We start from the raw sequence: 21,455 nt of genomic DNA on the forward strand, positions 1-21,455 counted from the left end.
CTCCAAAGTGGTGGTTCCATTGCAGTGGTGGATGAAGCAGCTCCTACCCACAGTCCAAGACACGCACATTATTTTAATAGGATTTTAAGATATCCAAAGATATGAACGGTTTACCCCATAAAAAGAAAGTTAAAGTGACAGCTGCTATTTTACTGCAACATATAAACAAATGACAGTTTAATTCCTAAGACAACACCAAATTCCTGGGCCTTTCCAATGAGGCCTTGGAAGAATTTGCATTCCAACCATTTTTAAAACAAGAACGTGGCAGGTATCATTTTAGAGGATATGCAAAATATTTTATTCATGTTCTGAAAAAAAGGCAGTCGCCTCTAGACCACCATCTCCACTGTCAAACTATAAACTGGAGGGGGTCACTCGCAGCCAGGAGCGGCACCGAGCTAGAGAATGCTTGTTTAGGCACTTCAGAAATGAAGCTCAGCTTCAAAACACAAAACACAACATTTGGCTTCGACTTTTAATATAAAAACTCACCGATGTACAAAAAGGCTAAAATGTGACAAGCCATTGGAAATACTGAGATTAACATTCTTCCTTACACCGTAAAAAAACAAACCCAAACTGCTAAGAAGCATTGAAATGTACATTTTCCTTTCTCACCACACATCAGGCCATTCTCTACTCAAAACGCTTGGTTACAAAAAACATGGCATCTTCGCTAGGAACTTCAGTGCAACTGGGCTACTCTCGATGGACCAGCACAAATAAGCCCAGTAAAAAGAGGACGGCATACTGAAAAACAAAGCAGTAGAATGACCAATCAGAATGTGCATTCAGCTCTACAGACAAACAATAAACATGCTTAGAAGAGCCGCCACTAAGTACAGTTTAGCTTGTGTGCGTAGAAGCTTCCTCAGCAAACCAACAAGAAAATCATTTCTTAGTGTAATGTGACAAAAATAAGTATGTCATACCTTAAATTTGGGGTAATCGTTCATTAAAATAGTCACAATTCCAATGTAGGGGACAAATCTACAAGAGAGGAAAAAAAAAATCACTTATTTCAGATAGTTTCCACTGAAGATTTCACAGGCTAAGTTGTGCCCTGGAATATGCACAAAGAAATTGCCAGACTGGATGACAGGAGTGCTCCATCAAGCACAGGATACTCTCTATGAACAGTTGCTTCAGTGGAAGATGCAAAGCCTCCCCTAGGGAAAGCTTCCTCCTTAACCCTCTTTAGGTAATAGGCTGGGTTAAGCTCTGAAGCAGTCAGGTTTCCTCCCTTCCCAAGTTCTTGGTTTTTGTTTTAAAGCCCTGGTATTAAAACTTGGGGTATTCTTGATGTCCATAAATCTCCAACATTTTTTCAATCCTGTGAGCTCCTGGCCTCAGTGATATCTTGGGGCAATCAGTTTCTCCAGCTAATTATGCATTGCTAAAAAAGAATTTTTCTTCAGTTTCAAGTTTGCAGCATCTCAGTTTCGCTGCATGTCCCAGTGTTCTTGTATCATGAGACAGGAAGATAGAGTTCCTGTTCTACCTTCTCTACAGCATTCATCATTTTGTATAACTATCATGCCCCTTCTTACTCTCTTATGCTAAGGTAAGCAACCATAATCTTTGCAGTCTCCTCATACGGGAGTTTTTCCAAGCTTCTAACAATTCTGGTTGGTTTCTGAAGCCCCTCTATTTCCGCTATCCCCTTTGTCATATAAATCAGTGGTTCATATTCTATAATAATTCTAGCAAACCCTGGGACAGATTCTGCCACATCAAAAAAATCATTCCTCAGTAGAAACTGTGCAAAATTGTGTGCCACCGCAGCCTGCAAGTCACCAGTTTCCATGTGTACCTCAGCTAAAGATGCAAGGACCTTATAACCTCCCACCAATTCATCCTTCTCATGGATGAAGTCCCTCCTGACCACAGAAATCTCTGCACCAGTATCCCTCCACCCTTGGATCACTTTGCCATTAAGCTTAACAGCATGCATATGCTCACTGCTTGCTTGTGTAGAAGCAACCTTTACAAATCCTGTGCGGTAAGAGGCAGTAGCCTGGAATACCCCTGTGCTCTGAGAAGCAGCAACTTCATGTGTTACCTGGTGCCTGTCCCCTCTCAGCCCAGGACAGTTATTCCTCAGGTGCCCAGTAGACTTACCTTCTGGGCTCCTTTGCTTGTACAGGAGACTTGGGACGAGAACAGGGGAATGGGGAGGTGAACGCCCAGCCTCCTTTTTCTCAGGGGTAAAACAGTGATTCTGCTTTCCACCAACCCTACACCCCTCTGCCAGTGGTTTATGTTTAATTGCGGCTTGTGATTGCTCATAAGAGTCTGCAAACCCAGCTAATTCACCCACTGCATCCACCTTTTTGTCCCACAAATTCTGTTTTACATCATCACTGCACATATTCAGGAATTGTTCCTGAGTAACCAAATCACACATTTCTTCCAAGCTTGTAATGCCTTTTCCCCTCACCCACTTGTCTAACAAATCTCTCATTTCATTTACACAGGCCACATTACTTAATCCAGATCCCCTCTTAAGACTCATGAATTTTACCCTGTAGGTTTCAGGTGTAATGTGGAACTGTTTCAAAACCAGTTCCTTAAATTTACCATAGTTTGAAAGCATCAGCAATAGGCATCTTACTGAATACGTCCAGAGCTCTCCCAGTCAATTTTGCAATCAATGTAGTCATTTTTTGATCCTCAGGAATCACATGGAGAGTGCACAGTCTCTCAAAGGTGATGAAATATTCAGCAATATCACTGGATTTATCATATTGCAGGCATAACCGTTCCCATTTGTGGATTGTTGGGGAAGTGGAGCCAGCTGCTGAAGAGTTTTGTCTCTTCCACTCCATTACAGCCAGTTCATGCTTCTGGGTCAATTTTGACTTGTCTCTGGGCCTTAATTACTTTGTCTTTTAAATCCAGGGTTTGCTGGTGGGCAGCTTTTTGTACTTCAATTTGAGCCTGTTTCTGGGCCTCAATTTCTTTGTCTTTTAACTCCAGGGCTAGATGCCTCTCTCTTTCCTTTTCCTCCTGAGCTTGCTGCCTCTCTCTCGCTTTTTCTTTTATCTCCAGTTCTTTCAGTTGCAATAATCTCTGGTGCTCCCTCTCCTTTTCTGCAACTTGCAGCCTAAAAAGCTCCAACTTCGCAATCGCTTCACTGCTTTCACTCATTTTCCTGTTTTTCTGTTCCTACGTCACTTTCCCGAAATAAGCAAACAGAAAATAACAAATCAGTAACCACTTTGTCTGTTCTCCAGCCACCACACTTAAAACTCACTTAAAATCACTACCAGTATCTCAAAGCAATCAGCTGTGCACATATCCTTTGAGGCTGTCACCTGACGTGCTGCGATTACCTTTGAGCCCATTTTCCCCGACAGCTTGGGACTCCAGAACCCTGCCTTGTTGAGCCAGACACTCTAGCCTGCTGCAACACAAGTCTGGTCCATGCCCCCAAAGCTGCAGACTTTAACTAAAAACTGCTCAGCAGGTCATTTGACTCCAGCACCCAGACATCCAGCTGTTTTACTCTGTATAAAGCTTATACAGGGCAAACTCATAAATTGTCTGCCTTCTATAACACAGAGAGATATGCACAGCTGTTTGCTCCCCCAGGTATTAATCACTTACTCTGGGTCCATTAATAAACAAAAGTGATTTTATTAAGTATAAAAAGTAAGATTAAAGTGGTTTCAAGTAATAACAGACAGAACAAAGTAAGTCACCAAGCAAAATAAAGCAAAAACACGCAAGTCTAAGCCTAATACATTAAGATTACAGGTAAAATCTCACCCTCAGAGATGTTCCAATAAGCTTCTTTCACAGACTAGACGCCTTTCTAGTCTGGGCCCAATCCTTTCCCTTGGTACAGTCCTTGTTAGTTTCAGCAGATATCTTAGGTGGAAAGCAGGGGTGTTCTAATGACTGGCGGCCCCCTTTGTTCTGTTCCACCCCCTTTTATAGCTCTGGCACAAGGCGGGAATCTTTTGTCTCTCTGGGTCCCAAAGGGGGGGTTCCCCCCCCTCCTTCTAAAAGGAAAAGTACCAGATTTAAGATGGATTCCAGTATCAGGTGACATGATAACATGTCCTGTGAGACCCCAGCCTCCATTCTTCCTGGGTTGGCCAATAGGTACAGAGGAAGGTTTGTAAGTAAGCAGAGCCATTTAAACCAATTGTCCTAGTCAATGAGAGCCATCAAGATTCTAAACCACCATTAATGGCCCACACTTCGCATAATTACAATAGGACCTCAGAGTTATACTTCATATTTCTAGCTTTAGACAAGAATGATACATACAAATAGGAGGACTATATTCAGTAGGTTATAACCTTTGTTATCATACCTTACAAGAGACCTTTTGCATAAAGCATATTCCAAAGTTACATCATATTCACACTTATAAGCATATTTCCATAAAACATATGGAGTGCAACGTCACACTACTATGAAGTGCGTCTAAGACACCTGGAAGTTTTGGGACAGATGGACTCTGCATAGATTTGACACCAGAAGTAGAGCCAGCATTTGCCATTTTGGGGTAGGCCTGTGAAATGAACTTTCCACCCTTATTGTCCACTGGGACACAAAAGACAGGCCTGAAGATTTTAGAGCTCTACCAAGGAGATTCTTTGGGGGACACCCAAACTTTAACTAGCTCTTCAGGTCACCATCTGGCTCCAGCTGTAGGAGAGTGGAGCCTAAGGCCTGTGCTGCAGGCTGTGCATACTTTAATATTTAGACTGGCTCTGTAATGGACAATTGTCCAGATAAGGCAGAGATCTGGGTACAATGGACTCCAATCTCCCAGACAGTCGAGAGAACATTTAGATGAAGTTTAGCACTTACAGCTGGCCCTGGGACGGCCCGACACACTGGCTGCTGCTGGCACGGACCTCGGGGTGGCCCTGGAGCCAGCAGCACCGGCCACTGCTGGTGCGGCCCTGGAGCCAGCTGCTCAGATGGCTGCTGGGGCACTGGAGCAGCAGCGATCCCAAGGGCCACGCCGGAGGCCACGGGAGCAGTGGTTTCCAGAGACCTCATACAAGCAGGTGGTGGGAGGCAGTCAGTCCCCACCACTGGCCCCATAGCTCCCCCAGAGCAGCAGTACCCCAGAAGCTGTGAAGTTTTGGTCAGGGATATTTATAGTGAAAGCCATGGTCAGGTCACAGGCTGTGAATTTTTGTTTCTTGTCCATGACTTTTACTAAAAATATCCATGGCTAAATCTTAGCCTTAATTATGCCTTCCAAAGTTCAGTCAGCCAATCATTTCTTTTAATGAAGCTAAAATGATTAATTTTATAAGAAAATAAATATAAACACTCTTCAATACACCAGTATGCTTTGCCTGAAAGCAACAAAAAGCCTTTTTAGTATTTAGCATCAACAAGTCATTAAGCTATTTGATCTTCAACTCTAGTCAAAAGAGTTTTTGTACTCCCCTTTAAAAATTTTCATCCAAGTGCTACTGATATTAACTTGGTGATTTTTTTTTTAAGTTAAGCTTGTGCCTTTACTTGATTCTTTATCGTGGGTAAAAGAAGCCTGAAAGCTTTCTATTGTAATTATCAAAAATAATGAGTTTATGAATCCCTAGTTTTGCTGGGAATGTCTTTGGGTTCTCAGGGATGTTTCTTGAGCTCTTGTGCCGTAACTGAAAGAAGCATTGAACCTTTGGCAGAGATGGCATTTCTCCCAACTGTTCATTAAGCATTAAAGTTAAATAGACATTAACTTTAAGCAGCCTGACTAAAAAATCCCTGCCATCTTCAGATGCTGAACTTTCATGGTCTAGGGACCTAGTGCAGTTTTGGCACAAATGTCACCAGGCAGGTAAGACCTGAATTTTGAATGTAAAAAGCCTTTTCAGCCTTCTTTATCCATCATAAAGCAGTGAAAGGGTACACTCCTATTGCAGATCAGCTTTAATTGAGTTCTGGAAGAGGCTACACAACAGCTCATCCACCTCCAAGACAGGAAATGAGCAGAAACCTGGAGGGCAGTTCACACATGGATACCTTTGGTCAAGGCAAGTCAAGAAGTGAACTTGCCTTTGTTACTCAATTCCACACATTACTTGCTGACACGCCACTTTAATCAAAAACCACAGAAACCCCAACAGGGAAGAGCTCAACAGAAGAAGGCATTTTCCAGCTCACACTGGAGACAAGCACTGGTCAGAGCATACCCTCCTCTGCTGGATAGCTTCACTTACCCTCTTGCTCGCCCCACCACGTCTTTCTTCTCCAGCCAGTGCTGCCCTTGTTTGTACAGCCCTCTGTCATCAACGGCATTATTGTCTCCCTTTGTCAAAAATTTGATGTCTCCATTTTGCCTTACAAAGAAAAGAGACCACAGGTCACAGATGAGCCGCACAGCTATTCCAAGCAAGTACAATGACTGCAGGGACTAAGCTATACAAACATTTCAAACACACAGGTTTGTCAGAGGTCCCAGCCAAATGGAACCCTCCCCCTTCAAAGCCCTTTTTGAAGGGCAGATTAAATATTTAGAAACATTTAAAACACAAGAGAGAGAGCGCTCCTGGCTCCACTAATTCCAACACATTGATGTTTTTTCCTAAGAGTTTCTGGATGGCACTGATGGGATTGCTTCTCTCTCAGTAATTTCTCTCCTGCTTCTGATCCTTTCTGCCTCCCTTTCAACCTGTAGTGTCTTCTATTTCCTTCCATTTTTTAGAGCTCCCAAGTGATGCATATTTCCAAGTGGCAGTCCACAAAACGGTGCTATCAACTGGGCTTCGGCACATTCCAGTCACTTGTGAATGGTCCTCTGAAAGCATGTGCCAACTGGAGCTGCTCTTATGGCTTGGTTCAGCATGTCATGAGCTTCCCAATTTGCAAGCCTACCATCAAATCAATCACCTGCAGGAAAGCATGTGGAAGCTCTTCATTGTGTGCACTCCCTCCACCACACTCGGACCTACTGGTGCGCTGACACTGTCTGCAGCCAAGAAGAAGAAAGTCCAAGAGGAACGCAGAGCCAGCTGCATTCGAGTAGCAGCAGGAGCGTCCTTAAAGTGTCCTAGGTACGGACAGCCTTGTCATAGGTACAGTACATGAAGGCTGCCTCAGAGAGCTTATTGTTGTAATTCAGCAACACGTGAGAATGTCAAAATAGGAGTGTTACAGTGCAGGTCTGCTCTCAAAAAGGATCATGCAACGATGGCTTCTTCTCGCAGTGCAGATCTGAACCCTGGAGAAACTAGCTATCAGAATACGCAGCTGACCTGAGTGCTAAACATAAGTTGCCACAGCTTCTCATCCTTATTAGCCCTGCAGAGTCACCAAGCTCTGGGAGAGGGAACTGGATTCTAGCCTGTCACACAAAGTGATAGAACTGTTAAGTTAATTTTGACAGCAGAATCTTTACCTCTGGAGGTAGAGAATGAATCCAGTTTAGTTCTTAGTCCAGAAGGACTTTGTAGGGCTGATGGGTAGAACACACTTTCCTTTGTAAACAAAGGAGATTTGATCTGGAGTCAGAGAAAGATAAGAATCTGCGCATTTTTGGTTTTCAATAGGCTACAGAGTCTCATACTGACAGCCCATTACTACACAATGGAAATTGTAAATCAGGAAGCTAGAAATTTTGGCCACTGGGTATAGAACAGCTGGGACTTTTGGTATCTAGGGAGAAACAGGAGGCAGCTTAACTCTAGGGTAAATACTCGAACTCGCTGCTGGTGACGACAAATGTCAAAAATTAAATGGTTATCTTTAGGTTTCAGAGTTAACACCCATTGAAATGAATGTGGCTGGTTAGACCTCAGACCCATTGCTTCAGGCTGTCTGCTCTGCTTCACACTGCTCATGGCTTTAAAGGTTCTCTTTACAAACATGAGGACTAGATTTTATTTCTAAATGTAACTTGAGATTCTGGGAAAGGGAGAGGATTCCACAGAATGCAAAGCACAAGGCCTTGCCTACAGTCCATCCATGGCCATCTCAACGCTCAGCAACAGCTGAACACATTCATATCATTCTTTAAAAAATGTTTAACTCTGAAGTGAAGTCAAGGATGGGAAGTTTGGGAAGGAAGAGGAAAGTTTAGTAAAGAATCCACATCTCAGCCACACCTGCACTCGTTGCATGCAGGAGGAGACTGGAGGTCCAAGTGCAGTTCTACTCTGAGAAGAGACTAAAAATATCACAGTGTGTTTCCTTTATTGATCAAGATTTTTGTATAAATAAATCAATAGAAAAAGACTGGTTCTATTAACTAGCAGATCTGGAACTCACCCTGAGAGGAGAGTTAAGCGGGGCTGCACAAGGAGAGCAGCTGGCTGAAACTGAAGTCTGGCAAGACAGATCATGCTGGTGGGGAAGGAAGCACTTTTTAGAACTCATCACGACTAACATCACCCCCACCATTGAGGCATCCTACCCTCCAGATGTCGAGATGATTTACAACGTTGGGGTCATTCTACATTCTACTGTTTCTAGGTACCAACATAGCTGTAGCTATTAGAATTGCATTGAGGCTGAAGGTGGAAAGCCACCCTATCTATCAAAGGGATTTGGCCACAGTAATGCTCACACATGTGACCTCCATACTCCATTACTACAATTCACTGTATCTAGGAATGACTCCATCAGTCCTGATAAAACTCCAGGTTATTCAGGATGCAGCACCACCACCTACTGGGAGCCCATCACCTCTAGAAACCACTCTCTGCCTTGGCTCTCCATGGAATATAGGATCCAATTTAAGAGCTTATTCTCAAATCCCTCCACAGGACTGGCCCAAGTTATCTGAGGAACTGCCCCCATGTGTGACCACCACCACCAGCCACTGGAAACATGGAAGAGGGAGTCTCATGAACACAGGATGGCGTTTTCTTGGAAGCTGGCCCAGAACTGCAGAACTTGCTCAAGGAACAAATCAGAATGACCATCTCCCCCACTCCAGAACAAAATGCAAGACTCACGCTGGCTCAAGGTTTACAGAGAAGGAATGATATACAGTCCAGGTAATCAGGCCTTCCAAAGGTAGATTTACTCTGTCCCAGAATGAGAACAAGAGAACTGGCATATTAAAAACCAACACGTTTTAAGTTAACACACTACATATATTTAAAGGATCTCAAAACTTTAAATATATAGAAGTCACTTCACTCACCACTGAAATGCAATCACCTCTGGGGCAGAACAGAGGAGCTACATAACAGAGAATATGAACACTACCCAGCAGTATGGGACAGGAAATGAACAGTACTGTATTCCAGTAATGTTGCAGAAGAAGTTAAGGGAGGCAGAATTGCCCATAGTTGGGGTCAGGACTCCAGGATTAGCCTTCAATTTATGAAAAATGGCAAGAGATCTTTAGCACAAGTAATCAGAACCTGACTGTAATTCATCTGCATGAAGACCCTTCCAGCAGCACGCTATTTCCTGGCACTCTGGTAGGACACCGGGTCAGTGTTGAGGTAAGAGCCTTCACAGCACTTCCTGCAGCACCCGGGCTTTCCTTGATGTCTCCCATCCACTTACCAACCAGAATATTTTGTGAGATAAGCACAGCCCAAGGTGACACAGCTACAGACATTTGCAATACAATCATCACCCAGACGCTATACGTACTTTTCATGAATTTTCAAGACTCGATGAACTATTGGAATTTCTCTTCCTTCTATCCTAAAGACCACGATTTCTCCCACCCTGATGGGATCTTCAATTCGGTTGGTTAAGAACAGAAGATCTCCTCTGTGAAAAGCAGGTTCCATGCTGCCACTGTAAGACAAGGAAAATAGCAGTTATGAAACAAGGACATTTGAAAAACTAGAATCAGTGTTTGAAATCTATATGGTTTCAAGTAAACCCCAAATGTCCTCCCTTAGGAAAACAATCGAAATACTGAAATCACTGAGATGCTTTGAGTAATCCCATAGCTGTAAGACAATCAAGACAAATATATACAGAGGATAATTAAATTACATGCCCTCTCCCCCACTTGCCTTTCCTTTCTTTCTATTCTCTTGAGACTTTCTCCCTTCCTTTCCCTACAAAACATACAGCTTCACCCCAAAAAAACAAAATGTTAATATGAATCATTACAAACATACATACACCATGTTAAGGTCATGTTTAAATAATTTTGGAAAAAAAGGGAATGTTAATGATAAAACAAGATGTGATCAATATACAATATGTTGCTTAACACAGTTAATCTGGTATGAAGATATGCACCTATATATCAAGACAATGTAATTGTAATGTCTTATTGCTCATCACCCAAAGTATCCATAAAGTCTACCCCCTCGCTCCCCCCGCAAAACTAAGAGTCCCTGAGGAAAATAGTTGAAGCCAAGACACTTCAGTTTCACCCACACTATGCTTTGATTTCCCACCACTGCACTGCCACTGGTGCAGTTCTACTAGAGATAAAGCACAGGCAGCCATCAGTGTTACTACCACCATGCCAATCAGGCAAGGCTCTCTGGTATCCAGACTTACTCTCAGTGGCAAAGAGGCTGGTGGCCACCAGCAACTTGTTTCTCCCCACTGCTAGAGCTGCACCAGGACTACTGCAACGGTGGGAAGTTTTAGGCCACGTCTATGCTACAGACTTCAGCTGACGCAAGCTTTGTCTGCATGCATATCGCTTTGGTGTGGGCATACTTGGCTGCTTCCATTGACGCTACACATATTCACCCAGAGAACTTGTGTGATGTAAAGTGCAGTGCACCACAAGTATGCATTCAGTGTGCCATCTGCTGCAATGCCTTTTGGGGAATTTTTGCAATGTGTTGTGGGATAGTAATGACTCACCCAAGGATCTGCAGGAGCTAGGGGTCAAGTTTTCAGCATGCAACTTTCTCCATCCCATAATGTCATCCATATCCCACAATTTCCCCACCTTTTTAAAAAATCCCACTCTGACAGAAGCACAGAGCTTTGCACTGTTCTCACAAATGTTGAGAACACAAGACGCATGATTCTCCTGTACTTGCAGCCCCACAGAAAGTACAGCAACAATGGTGGACATGAGGATTTCTTTGAGAACAGTTTGCTGAGCAACATTGTAAAGAACAGTTCAAGGTTGTTGGTGGCATTCATGGAGCAGCGGCAGATGGTGGAGAGCAGCTTTTGGGCCCCCAAAATGAGCACTGACTGGTGGGAGCACATCTTAATGCAGCTATGGGACAATGAGCATTGGCTGCAGAACTTTTTGGTATGCAAGGCCACATTCCTGGGTCCGTGTGCCGAGCTCATCCCAGCGCTCCAGTGCATGGACAACAGAATGAGAGCTGCATTGACAATAGAGAAGCGAGTGGAAGTTTGCAATGTTGGATTGCTACTGGTCAGTGGGAAATCATTTTGGAGTTGGGAAATCTGGTGTGAGCTGTTGGTGATGCAAGTATGCAGGGCTATTAATAGTCTTCTGCTATGCAGGACTGTGACTCTCAGCACTGTGGATGGATCTGCAGCAACGGGATTCCTAAACTGCACTGGGGCGGCAGATGGCATGCACATCCCTGTTTTGGTGTCAGCTCGTCTTGTACATCAACAGAAAGGGCTACTTTTCTATGATTATGCCAGTGCTGGTGTATCATCAGGGATGCTTCATAGATATCAATTTGGGCTGGTCAGAGAAGGTGCATGATTGCTCCCATCTTGACGAAAACAGGACTTTTGCAAAAACTGCAACCAAGGATATTCTCTCCTGACCCCTGGATTACCATTGGCACTACTGAAATACCAACAGTGATTCTGAGGAACCCAGCCTATCCCTTGCTCCACTGGCCCATGAAGCCTTACACTGGGCAGGTGGACAGCACCGAGGAAAGATCCAACTCTCAGCAGATGCAGAAAGACAACTGAAGGGGCGCTGGTGGTGTTTACTCAACAGATTGGGATATTTTTCTCATGGAAAACCCATGATTATAGCTGCCTGTTGTGTTCTGCACAGTATCGGTCAGGCAAAGGAGGAAAAGAAGCTTCCATCGGAGTGGAGGGCAGGCTGTCTGCTGACTCTGAAGAGCCCAAACAATATGGAGCTATGCGACTGAGGGAGGCTTTGAAAATTCATTTTAGTCATCAGTTACAGCAGTGTTTTGTGTGGAAGTGTTCTCTGGGCCTGGAACTTTGGGTGCCTCAAAGAATTGCATAATGCTTTCTGTACGTTTATAACTATGACTGTTCATTTTACTGAAGCTGTGAGTTCTATGGTGCTTGGTTTGCATTTACAAGTATTGTTTGCTTTGACTACCACTATGCATTCTGCATTTGTGAACTAAGTTAATTTGGTTCTCCAAAAACAAAACTTTGAATGGGAATAAATAGTGCAGAAAATCAATGTGCAAAAACACCCCACAGGCAATGTTATACAGATTTTTAACATAACTTAATGGGGTGAAAATTTAAAATTAGAAACTAAGTAAACACACGTCCACTTGAGTGCACAAACGTAGTTCATCGTGGGCCCACACACACCAGCCGTTCTTGCAGGTCAGTATGTGAGGCTGTGGTCTTCCTTGTTGTCTCCCAGGGTGGAGTGGTAGGCATAGGCAATGGTAGGCATGTGCCCTCATGATGCCATGGGTATGTTGGAAAGGTGTAGGGAGCAGCAGCAATCATGGAGTTCTCCAAGGACTGCAAAGGGTGGAGTGTCCAGGAATTATGGACCAGTAGCCTTTGTGTTTGCTACGTGAGAAAACCCATAACGTTCTGGAGTATTTTCCTGCTCCTTGTCTTGCTGGGACTCTTGGGCCTTCCTACTATCTCCTGTCCTTTTCCACGCTGTCATTCATATTGGCCCTCCAAGCCTTTTCTTCCTGGTCTGATGCAACACTGGCTTGTAGGATTTCACTGGACATGTCCTCTATAGTCCTCTTCCTTCACCTCCTCCTCAGGGTCAGGCATTCTGAGGGTGTGGAGGGGACACCCTTCAAGGCTGCCATGACAGAAGCTACTGATAAAAAACAGATGTGACATCAAATTTACAGACACATCCATTATTCACATAAGCCCTGAAGAAATGCTTATTAACATTTCAGCATTGGATCGCCTTGGTACAGCACCACTCTCTGGCCCCAGCCACAGTAAATATTATCACCAGGTTTGGGAGAAGAATCTTCTGTTGTATGAAGATATAGGGCTGGTCTACACTGGGGGGGGGAAATCGATCTAAGATACGCAACTTCAGCTACATGAATAACGTAGCTGAAGTCGAAGTATCTTAGATCGACTTACCTGGGGTCCACACGGCGCAGGATCGATGGCCGCGGCTCCCCTGTCGACTCCACTACCGCCGCTCGCTCCGGTGGAGTTCCGGAGTCATCGGGGAGCACGTTCGGGAATTGATATATCGCGTCTTAACGAAACGCGATATATCAATCCCTGATAAATTGATCGCTATCTGCCGATACGGCGGGTAGTGAAGAAGTACCCATAGAAGTTCATTCCCTATTCCATGGATATGAGTATAGTGCAGGGGTTCTCAAACTTCATTGCACCGCAACCCCCTTCTGACAACAAAAATTATTACATTGACCCCAGGAGGGGGGACCGAAGCCTGAGCCTGCCCAAGCCCCACTGCCCTGGGTGGGGCAAAGTTAAAGCCACTGCCCCAGACAGGGGGCCAAACCCCAAGGTCTTCAGCCCCAGGTCAGGGAGGGGAGTGTGTGTGTGGCTGTAACCTGAGCCCCACCACCCATGGCTGAAGCCTTTCGGCTTTGGCCCCAGGCAGTGGGGCTTGGGCTTCAGCCCCGGGCCCCAGCAAGTCTAACACCAGCCCTGGAGACCCCATTAAAACAGGGTCCCGACCCATAGTTTGAGAACCGCTGGCATAGGGCAAAGGCACTGAACACTGGCACTATTTTCCACATTGAGTGGTAATTTTAGCTGATCACCTGAGGCTCACAAAGGCACAGAGAACACAGCTGCTAACAGCATCCTAAAACCACATTGGCCTATATTCCGCTAGCCTGTTTACTACAATGGTACCAGCCAAAGTCATTGCAGAGCAGCGTGGGAAAGTATGCTACCTTGGAGGAAGGAATAAAGCAGCCATTCCTAGAAACCTTTTGAAGAAGACTGCAGAGTATCTCCATGAAAGTTTCATTGAAATCTTTCTGGAAGACAAAAGGGACATCCCTATGCACATAAAGCATGCTGCATGGACCACCCACTGTCTAACCCACCAGGGCAATGAAAGACAGATGACAACGCTATCTCCTCTTGAATGAAAAGTTGTTCCCTTTGTCTGTCTTGTTAACTTGGGGATGGACCAGGAACCATCCTTGCATTTAAACACTGCAAGGAAAGGTATACACACACTTATCTGAGCTCTCTTTCACTTCACCAGGCTCATCCACACTTGCCGGGCGGTACTGTGGCATAGTCTCAAGCATGCCCTAGTTTGCAGCATTGCCAGAGTCCCTGGCTGTACGTCGTCATCCTCACTTTTCCACAGTTGTGGGCTGTCTCAGACTCCTCCAATGTATCCGCAATGGTGTGCGGGGTGCTGGTGGGGTCTCTGCCAGGTATGGCATGCAGTTTTTGAAGAAGCAGCAGATCAACAGCATAACACCTGGTCCATTGTTGTGCTCCCTGGTCTTGTGGTATCCCAGACAAAATTCCTTAACTTTCACACAGCAGTGCTGCTGATTCCAGTCATACCCTTTCCCTGCATCCCCCATGCAAGCTGCTTGTAGATGTCAATGTTTCTAAGGCTTGTCCATAGCTGTGCTTGCACAGCCTCTTCACCCCACAGGCCCGTGAGATCCAATACCTCCTGTCTACACCAGGCAGAAGCGCATCTAATACTTCTCTGTGTGCATGCAGACAGTTAGTTGGGCAGCTGCACACAAGGGTGAGCTGCGAGATGTGCTTGCCAAGGTGGGCAATCAGGAAAAGGGATTTCAAAAATATGCAGGGGGTTTTAAGGAGGTGGTGATTCTGGTCTCTGTTAGCCCTGTCCAGTGGAGTTTAAGATTGTGGCCAGAGCAGTCATTGTCACAGATAATAGGGCATTCTGGACAGCTGCTGGAGGACTGTTAGGGTTAACACAGGTCATGCAGCATCTACACCTGCAGTGTTGACTTCAGAGGTGATTTTACTGTATCAGTAAACAGGGCGCTAACGTCGACCAGAGAAAAAATTTTGTAGTAGATATGTGCACAAATAGGTCAATGCAAGGTAATTTACATCAATCTAACTTTGTAGCGCAGACGAGGCCTTAAGGTCAGTGTAGACACATCCTGTCTAGCACATATGCTCAAAATAGAAGGGCTCTCAAGTTCTCAGATAGACTGTGCTAGAGATCGGTTCTTGTGATTCAGCATGGTTCCTCAAACAGTCTCATTGCAGGCACTCCTACTCAATTTTTTTCTTGTAAATGGCAGAACATTACAGCATCCCTAACCTTTTTAATTGCAAATAAAGTCACTATAAAAGGAAACGTACTTCAAGCACTGCATGTATTCCCATTGTGCCTGGAGATACTAGGCAAAGGTTGCTTGTCAGAAGATATCATTTCAGTGAAAAGGGAAAGTGACTTTATGGCCTCCCATCTTACTCAACGGGAAGTGGCTGAAGTGCCTCTCATCAGCACTCTGAGGAATCGGCAGTAAGCGATAGAAGTTTCACTAGTTTGTTTTCAAAGTGACGTGATGATAAACACTGACAAGCTGCATAGCTAATGTCCCCAGAGAACGGGACCTGTGAAGTCAGTACAGGTACATTCTGGGGAAGCCAGTACCCACAATAGGTACAGTAGAACCTCAGTTACGAACATCTCGGGAATGGAGGCTGTTCATAATTCTGAAATGTTCGTAACTCTGGTTATGTGATGGTTGTTCTTTCAGAAATTTACAACTGAACATTGACTTAATACAGCTTTGAAACTATGATACAGAAGAAAAATGCTGCTTTTAACCATCTTAATTTAAATGAAACAAGCACAGAAACAATTTCTTTACCTTGTCAAATCTTTAAATTTTCCCTTTAATTTTTTAGTAGTTTATGTTTAACATAGTACAGTGCTGTATTTGTTTGTTTTGTATCTGCTGCCATCTGATTGTGTACTTCCGATTTCAAATGAGGTGTGTGGTTGACTTGTCAGTTCAGAACTCCGGTGTTCGTAATTCTGAGGTTCTACTTTATAGCCACTTCCCCAGGAATTTTAGCAACAGGAAGCTATTTCAAGTCACAACTTGTGGACACCAACCCCACTCATTTCCTATTGCATTTCTTAGCTCACAGAGTCAAGATGCCATGTGAAAGAATTTCCCATGGAGTCATATGCATAGCCTTCAGCCAGATCTACTGAAGTGAGAAGGAAAACTTGCCTTGTAGTCTTACAGCTAGCTCATCGGATGGCCAGAAAAAAGAACTCTGGGCGTGAAACAGAGTGGTCAGCACACTCCCAGCCTTGTTACAAGAGAGCAGCACAGCACATTCAATCGCAAGCCAAGACACTAAACAATTCTGTTCACATTTGTTACACTAATAGCAATCATAAGTTTCCCTGCTGAATGTCTCCATCTGTTACATTGACTTCCTCATTGATTTCAATTTCACTGCCATTAAGAGCTCTTCACGTACTTTAAATATACATGTAGCAGCAAGATGGAAAACAATGAACACGGGAAAATAATGCATTTATATTTTCTATTGTATGCCACAATTTAGTTTCAGTTCAAGTTGCTATCCTTTTGAAAAGATAATCTTTACAACATAGATGCACCGCTTTACTGGTAACCCAATTTGCAGAGAATCAATAGGACCCCTCTCCCCCATCACCTCTACTTTACCTATGACCTCCCTCCTTCGTCATTTCTTCCAGACATCTTCATGCTCACTTCCATGCGATCACTTAGACCTGGAATGTCTGCACTGAACCCATCCATAAGGCCACTACAATGTCTTCCTTCTGTGGCCCACAAAGTCGTAAGATCTCCTTGTCCTCCACCAGATCAGGCTAAGGAAGCTCAAAGGTGGTGGTGGGTGATCTGCAACTCTGGGGCCTGCTTCTGGTCCTTTGTTGTACCATATCTCTGGGCAGCATCCACTAGCTTCTTGGACTCCTCTGAGGAGCAGTGGGCACTGACCTGGGTTCGCTAATTCGTGTTCCCCCTTGGATACCTTGTTTTGGCCCTATGACCTTTTACTTTTGTCCCTATTTCTCATGTTTTGCCCAGGCTTTGGGTCTCTCCCCTCAGTTGAGAGGATGGGCTTTTATTGTCTGTCCCAGTACTCATGATAGGTACACTCTTCCAGCAAGTCCCTCTCCAAGATCCACTTCTACCTGATGCCCACATGAAGTTAATATCTAACAGCTACATTGAGGGGCAGTAAGGGGCAGTTTGAATTTTTATATATAAATATTCACTTTGCTTGTCTCCCCCCCTCTCCCCACCCCCACTGTTCTTCTGAGTCGAACTAGATTGTAAGCTCTTTGAGGCAGAGACTGTGTCTTCTGACATGGCCCAGCACGTGGTGGGTGTTAGCATTTGAAGTCCATCTCGGGTGTTTATAAAAAAAAATGCTCCCCATAGGATTCTAACAGCCTTGAGCTTCCTGAGTCACATGCTTTACCATACAGTGTGAGAAGTGTCACCTGAGCTCTGCATTTCCTGGGTTCATAAGGTCTGTGGGGTTTTATTCCTTATAACGCTACCTTCTTGAAAAAAGGCAACCTGAACTTCTCACTCCCTTGTTTTTGGATTTGAACTCTGATGTTATACAGGGGCATGAGTAAAACAGCAGGGAGTCCACCAGTAAGCTTAAAGCCACATGAGCAATTTTCTGTGCATGAAGAACAAGAACTAGACTAAAAGGAAGTCTGGCTAAAAAGTGTATAGGAGATGCTGGACATTCAAATAATATATGAATGAATGCTTCTCAGCCAAGTCATCTTTAAGCCAGTGTTGCTGAAATGCTATAGAGGCTGAATCATTTGTGTTCCTTCCCTGAACGGAAACATTCAGCCTCCGATCCTCTCAAAGTCAGATCCATGTTATGCCCCATTAGCCGCACCTCATGAGAAGTCTGAAAGTCAAACAATTTTTACCTGAGTACCACTACAATGGGACTTTCACTTCCTGTAACCACCATTAGCCCCTTCCAGATCATTAAAGCTGAGGAGACAATCATCCCAAAGTTCAGCACCTGATAATACAGCTGCAATAAGAAAAAGACACTAGGTTATGGGAGCACAGACATGGATATGTAATAACCTTACAGGTGGTGACGTTGTGGAGAACGAGAAAAACAGATTTCCAACAAGTGAGTGACTATGAGGCGTTGCCTTTGCAAGCAGGCTAGGTCTGAAGCAGGGGCGGATTTACCATGAAACATACCATGCCTTGGCACGCGGCCCCCCCAACAACAGGGAGCCCCTGGGCCAGGCACTCAGGCAGCCCACTCTGCGGGGCTGGACTGCAGGGGCAGAAGCTATGGGGGGCAGGAGAACAGGGAGGGAGGCTCACCCACAGCCTCAGGGAAGCAGGTGGGAGGTGCGGGTGGCGGCAAGCACTGCGAACGGGGGCTGGAGGATGCAGGAGGAGTACAGGGCGGCCGCGCAGCCGGCTAGAGAGAAGCAGTGCTTTGAAGGGGAAACCGCCGCTTCTCTTCGGCTGCATGGCTGCCCCCTGCTCTTCCTGAGTCCTCCGGCCTGCGTTCGTGCGGCTTGCTGCTGCCTGGTGTGCGGCAACCGGGCACTGCCCACTGGGGGAGGGAGAGAATGGGTGATGTTTCAACTCTCCTCCCCACCAGCCAGGAAAGCTGACAAAGCATGAAAGTGGGGGGTAGGGGGAATTTGCACCCTTTCAAAGGCTGCAGTAAATGACTTCCCTCCAAATTTGTGGGCAAGAAAGCAATGAGAATCTGAGTCTAACTCGGTGCCATTCAGGCCTCGTCATGGGTCAATACAGCTGCATGCTGCCTGTTACTCAGAGATAAATGCACAATCATAAGCTAGCCTCAGAAGGTAAGCTCTTTTAGCACAAGGATGTAGGCTTAATATATTTTTGTGAAGTGCCATGTTCTGTATGGCACTTTATAACTAATGAACATGAACTATATGATGCATGTATGCCACTTTCAAGCAAACATATAGAGATTTATGTAATTGGAGCATTAAAATCCCGAGCTAAAAGGTTCTGATCTGGAATTTCCCAAAGCATGGCATGGAGTCAGTTGAGATTATGTTTTCTTCTGTTTTGGCCTTTCAGTTGTGGTGTAGTCTTTTTGTGCTCTGCTAAATAGCTACCTCTGTGGTAGAACACAGCAGCTACCTTTCAGCAGTGGCGGAAATGATTTCTATATACTCTTTATCCACCCCACAAGAATATTCAAATAATTGATTTAGTTAATCTTAGTTTAAAGCACTTTTTGATCCTCAAAGGATAAATATTTTGAAAAAACTTCCCCTTGAAGTCTGGCATGATTAGACGGACAGTCAGTTTATAGTTAACCTTAAAGTTCTAGGGGGAAAAAGAATGAAAAACAGGGGGTGGGGGAGATAAGAGAGAATGTTCTTTTTCTTGGCTGGGTCCCGTGGGGGGACCCCAAAAATGAAGCTGAGCATAGGGCCCCACTAACTCTAAATCTGCCACTGGTCTGAAGCCCAGGAACGGGATGCTCCTGCACTGATGGGCCACACAATAGGCAAGGGGTCAGACCTGGGGAGGAGGGGGGCAGTTCACTGCAGAAAAATTCAGAAAATCCGTGCGACTCCCAGGGCCACTGCCAATCTCCTCAGGCCAGGGGACTAACGCCGGGGGCTTCAAAGCCAGTCACAGCGGGGCATCACCAGCCACACGAGCCAAAGGCCGTCCCCACGCCCCTCACCCAGCTCAGCTCCGCGGGCGGGCGGAACGGGGCGCTGGCCGGAAGGAAAAGGGGGCGCCGGCCCTTGCTCCCCCCCAGACCGCCTGGGTGGCCAGGGGCCATACTGGGTAGCTCCACAGCCTGCGGCAACAGGTCGCCGCAGCCCAGGCCAAAGCTCCCCACGGGCGCCGGGCCCGGGCCTGCAGGGCAGGCTGCGCGGGGACCAGAGAGCAGAGCAACGCCCGGTGCCTGACCGGAGACCGCCGGGCGCTCCGAGGCCTCACCTGCCGCTTGTTCATGCGCCGCACATCGTCCAGAAAGTCCAGGGAGAGCATCGCGGGAGCCGCCAGCGCCGGCCGCCAGCGCGCCACTTCCGCTTCCGGGCCGCAGCACCGCTTCCGGCAGCGCCTGCCCCAGACCCCGCCCACAAAGCACTTCGCCGCCACTCGTCCCTCCTCCGACATCAGCCCGACCCCACCTTCTAGCCCCGCCCACATCCCTTCATCGGCCCCTGACCTCACCCGACCCGACATGCCTTTATTCCCCTGACCCTGCCCACACCCCTTCAGTGCGCCCTGCCCATACTATGGCCGTTGTATAGCTTATAGTGTGAACTACTGCAGACCAGATAGAACATCTGCCTTTAGCACTCACTTTTCTAAAAATCTTCAGTCATGCTGTAGGGAACCCATCATCAAAGGAAGAAACCATGATAAGCTTCTGGGATGAGAAAGCAAGCACTAGAGCAGCAGATCTCAAATGCAGTTGGGATCCTAAAGTGGGTCACAACTCTGTTTTAATGGGGTCAGTATGGCTAGCTTAGACTTGCTAGGGCCCAGGGTCAAAGTCCAAGACCAAGGGCTTCATCCCTAGCCAGCGTGGCTCAGGTTACAGGCCCCCTCTCTGGGGCTGAAGCCCTTGGGCTTCAGCTTTGACCCCATCCAGGCTGGCGGGGTTGGGCTTTGGCCTCCACACCTGGGGCAGTAGGATTCAGGTGAGCTCAGGTTTCCATCCCCCCACCTGGGGTCATGTGGTAATTTTTGTTGTCAGAAGGGGGTCACAATGCAAGGAAGTTTGAGAACCCCTGCACTAGAGTATCTGTTAGGAAATGCCTGAAAGGCAAGCTGGCACACGTACCTTGCACTGGCTTACCCACCCTGCCTATAATAGAATGGAGCCCATCCACACATTGTTGGATGCTTTTATTTGAAATAGTTTGAAGTAAACATTATAGCAAGGCACAAATGCCACTGCAGATTAAATAGATATGTGATGGCTTGGGAGTGACCCCTGCTATTGTTACTCTACATAGGCTACCTTGTAAAACATTCCCTAAGCTAATGTACACAGTATCAAAAAATACAAAGAGTTCCAAACTGTTTGTATCAAAACACATCAAGACAAGAAAGTAAGCAATTCAAATCCAATAAGATAAATAGCTTTTAAATTATTTAAACGTCATAGTGAACAATAATGAGCAGGATCTTGTCTCAACATAAAAACTGTATTGAAGTAATTATATTACACAAAGCATGTGAAGAGAACAAATGAAGAAACAGCATGGACAGTGAAGAGTCAATATGACTATATGGAAATAAAAAGTCTCCAAAGTAATTTATAAAATTGAGTAAAGATGGGAGATCTGCTATCAAAGGAGCTAGAGTATTGGAAGCATT

At 45.5% G+C, this 21,455-nt stretch overlaps 1 protein-coding gene across 1 annotated transcript; it reads right to left on the reverse strand.

Annotated features, from left to right (window-relative positions):
• Positions 1-274: 274 nt before the first annotated feature.
• Positions 275-20,188, reverse strand: SEC11A (SEC11 homolog A, signal peptidase complex subunit). Its single transcript, XM_034784530.1, has 6 exons — positions 20,064-20,188; positions 18,020-18,129; positions 9,586-9,735; positions 6,198-6,317; positions 936-993; positions 275-753 (listed from the first exon to the last, which is right to left on the reverse strand). The coding sequence occupies exons 1-6, from the start codon at positions 20,112-20,114 to the stop codon at positions 703-705; spliced, it is 540 nt and encodes a 179-aa protein (XP_034640421.1). The 5' UTR covers positions 20,115-20,188; the 3' UTR covers positions 275-702.
• Between the last annotated feature and the right edge of the window lie 1,267 nt (positions 20,189-21,455).

Source organism: Trachemys scripta, chromosome 10, assembly GCF_013100865.1.
Source record: "Trachemys scripta elegans isolate TJP31775 chromosome 10, CAS_Tse_1.0, whole genome shotgun sequence".
NCBI lineage: Eukaryota > Metazoa > Chordata > Testudines > Emydidae > Trachemys > Trachemys scripta.

Bases quoted from the DNA above. Each gene is read 5' to 3' on its own strand.
- SEC11A (XM_034784530.1), bottom strand. From the start codon at position 20,114: ATGCTCTCCCTGGACTTTCTGGACGATGTGCGGCGCATGAACAAGCGG. The intron at 18,130-20,063 runs GTGAGGCCTCGG...TTCTTATTGCAG, and splicing joins GGCGCATGAACAAGCGGCAG to CTGTATTATCAGGTGCTGAA. The intron at 994-6,197 runs GTAAGTGAAGCT...CCTCTCTTGTAG, and splicing joins GTGGTGGGGCGAGCAAGAGG to ATTTGTCCCCTACATTGGAA.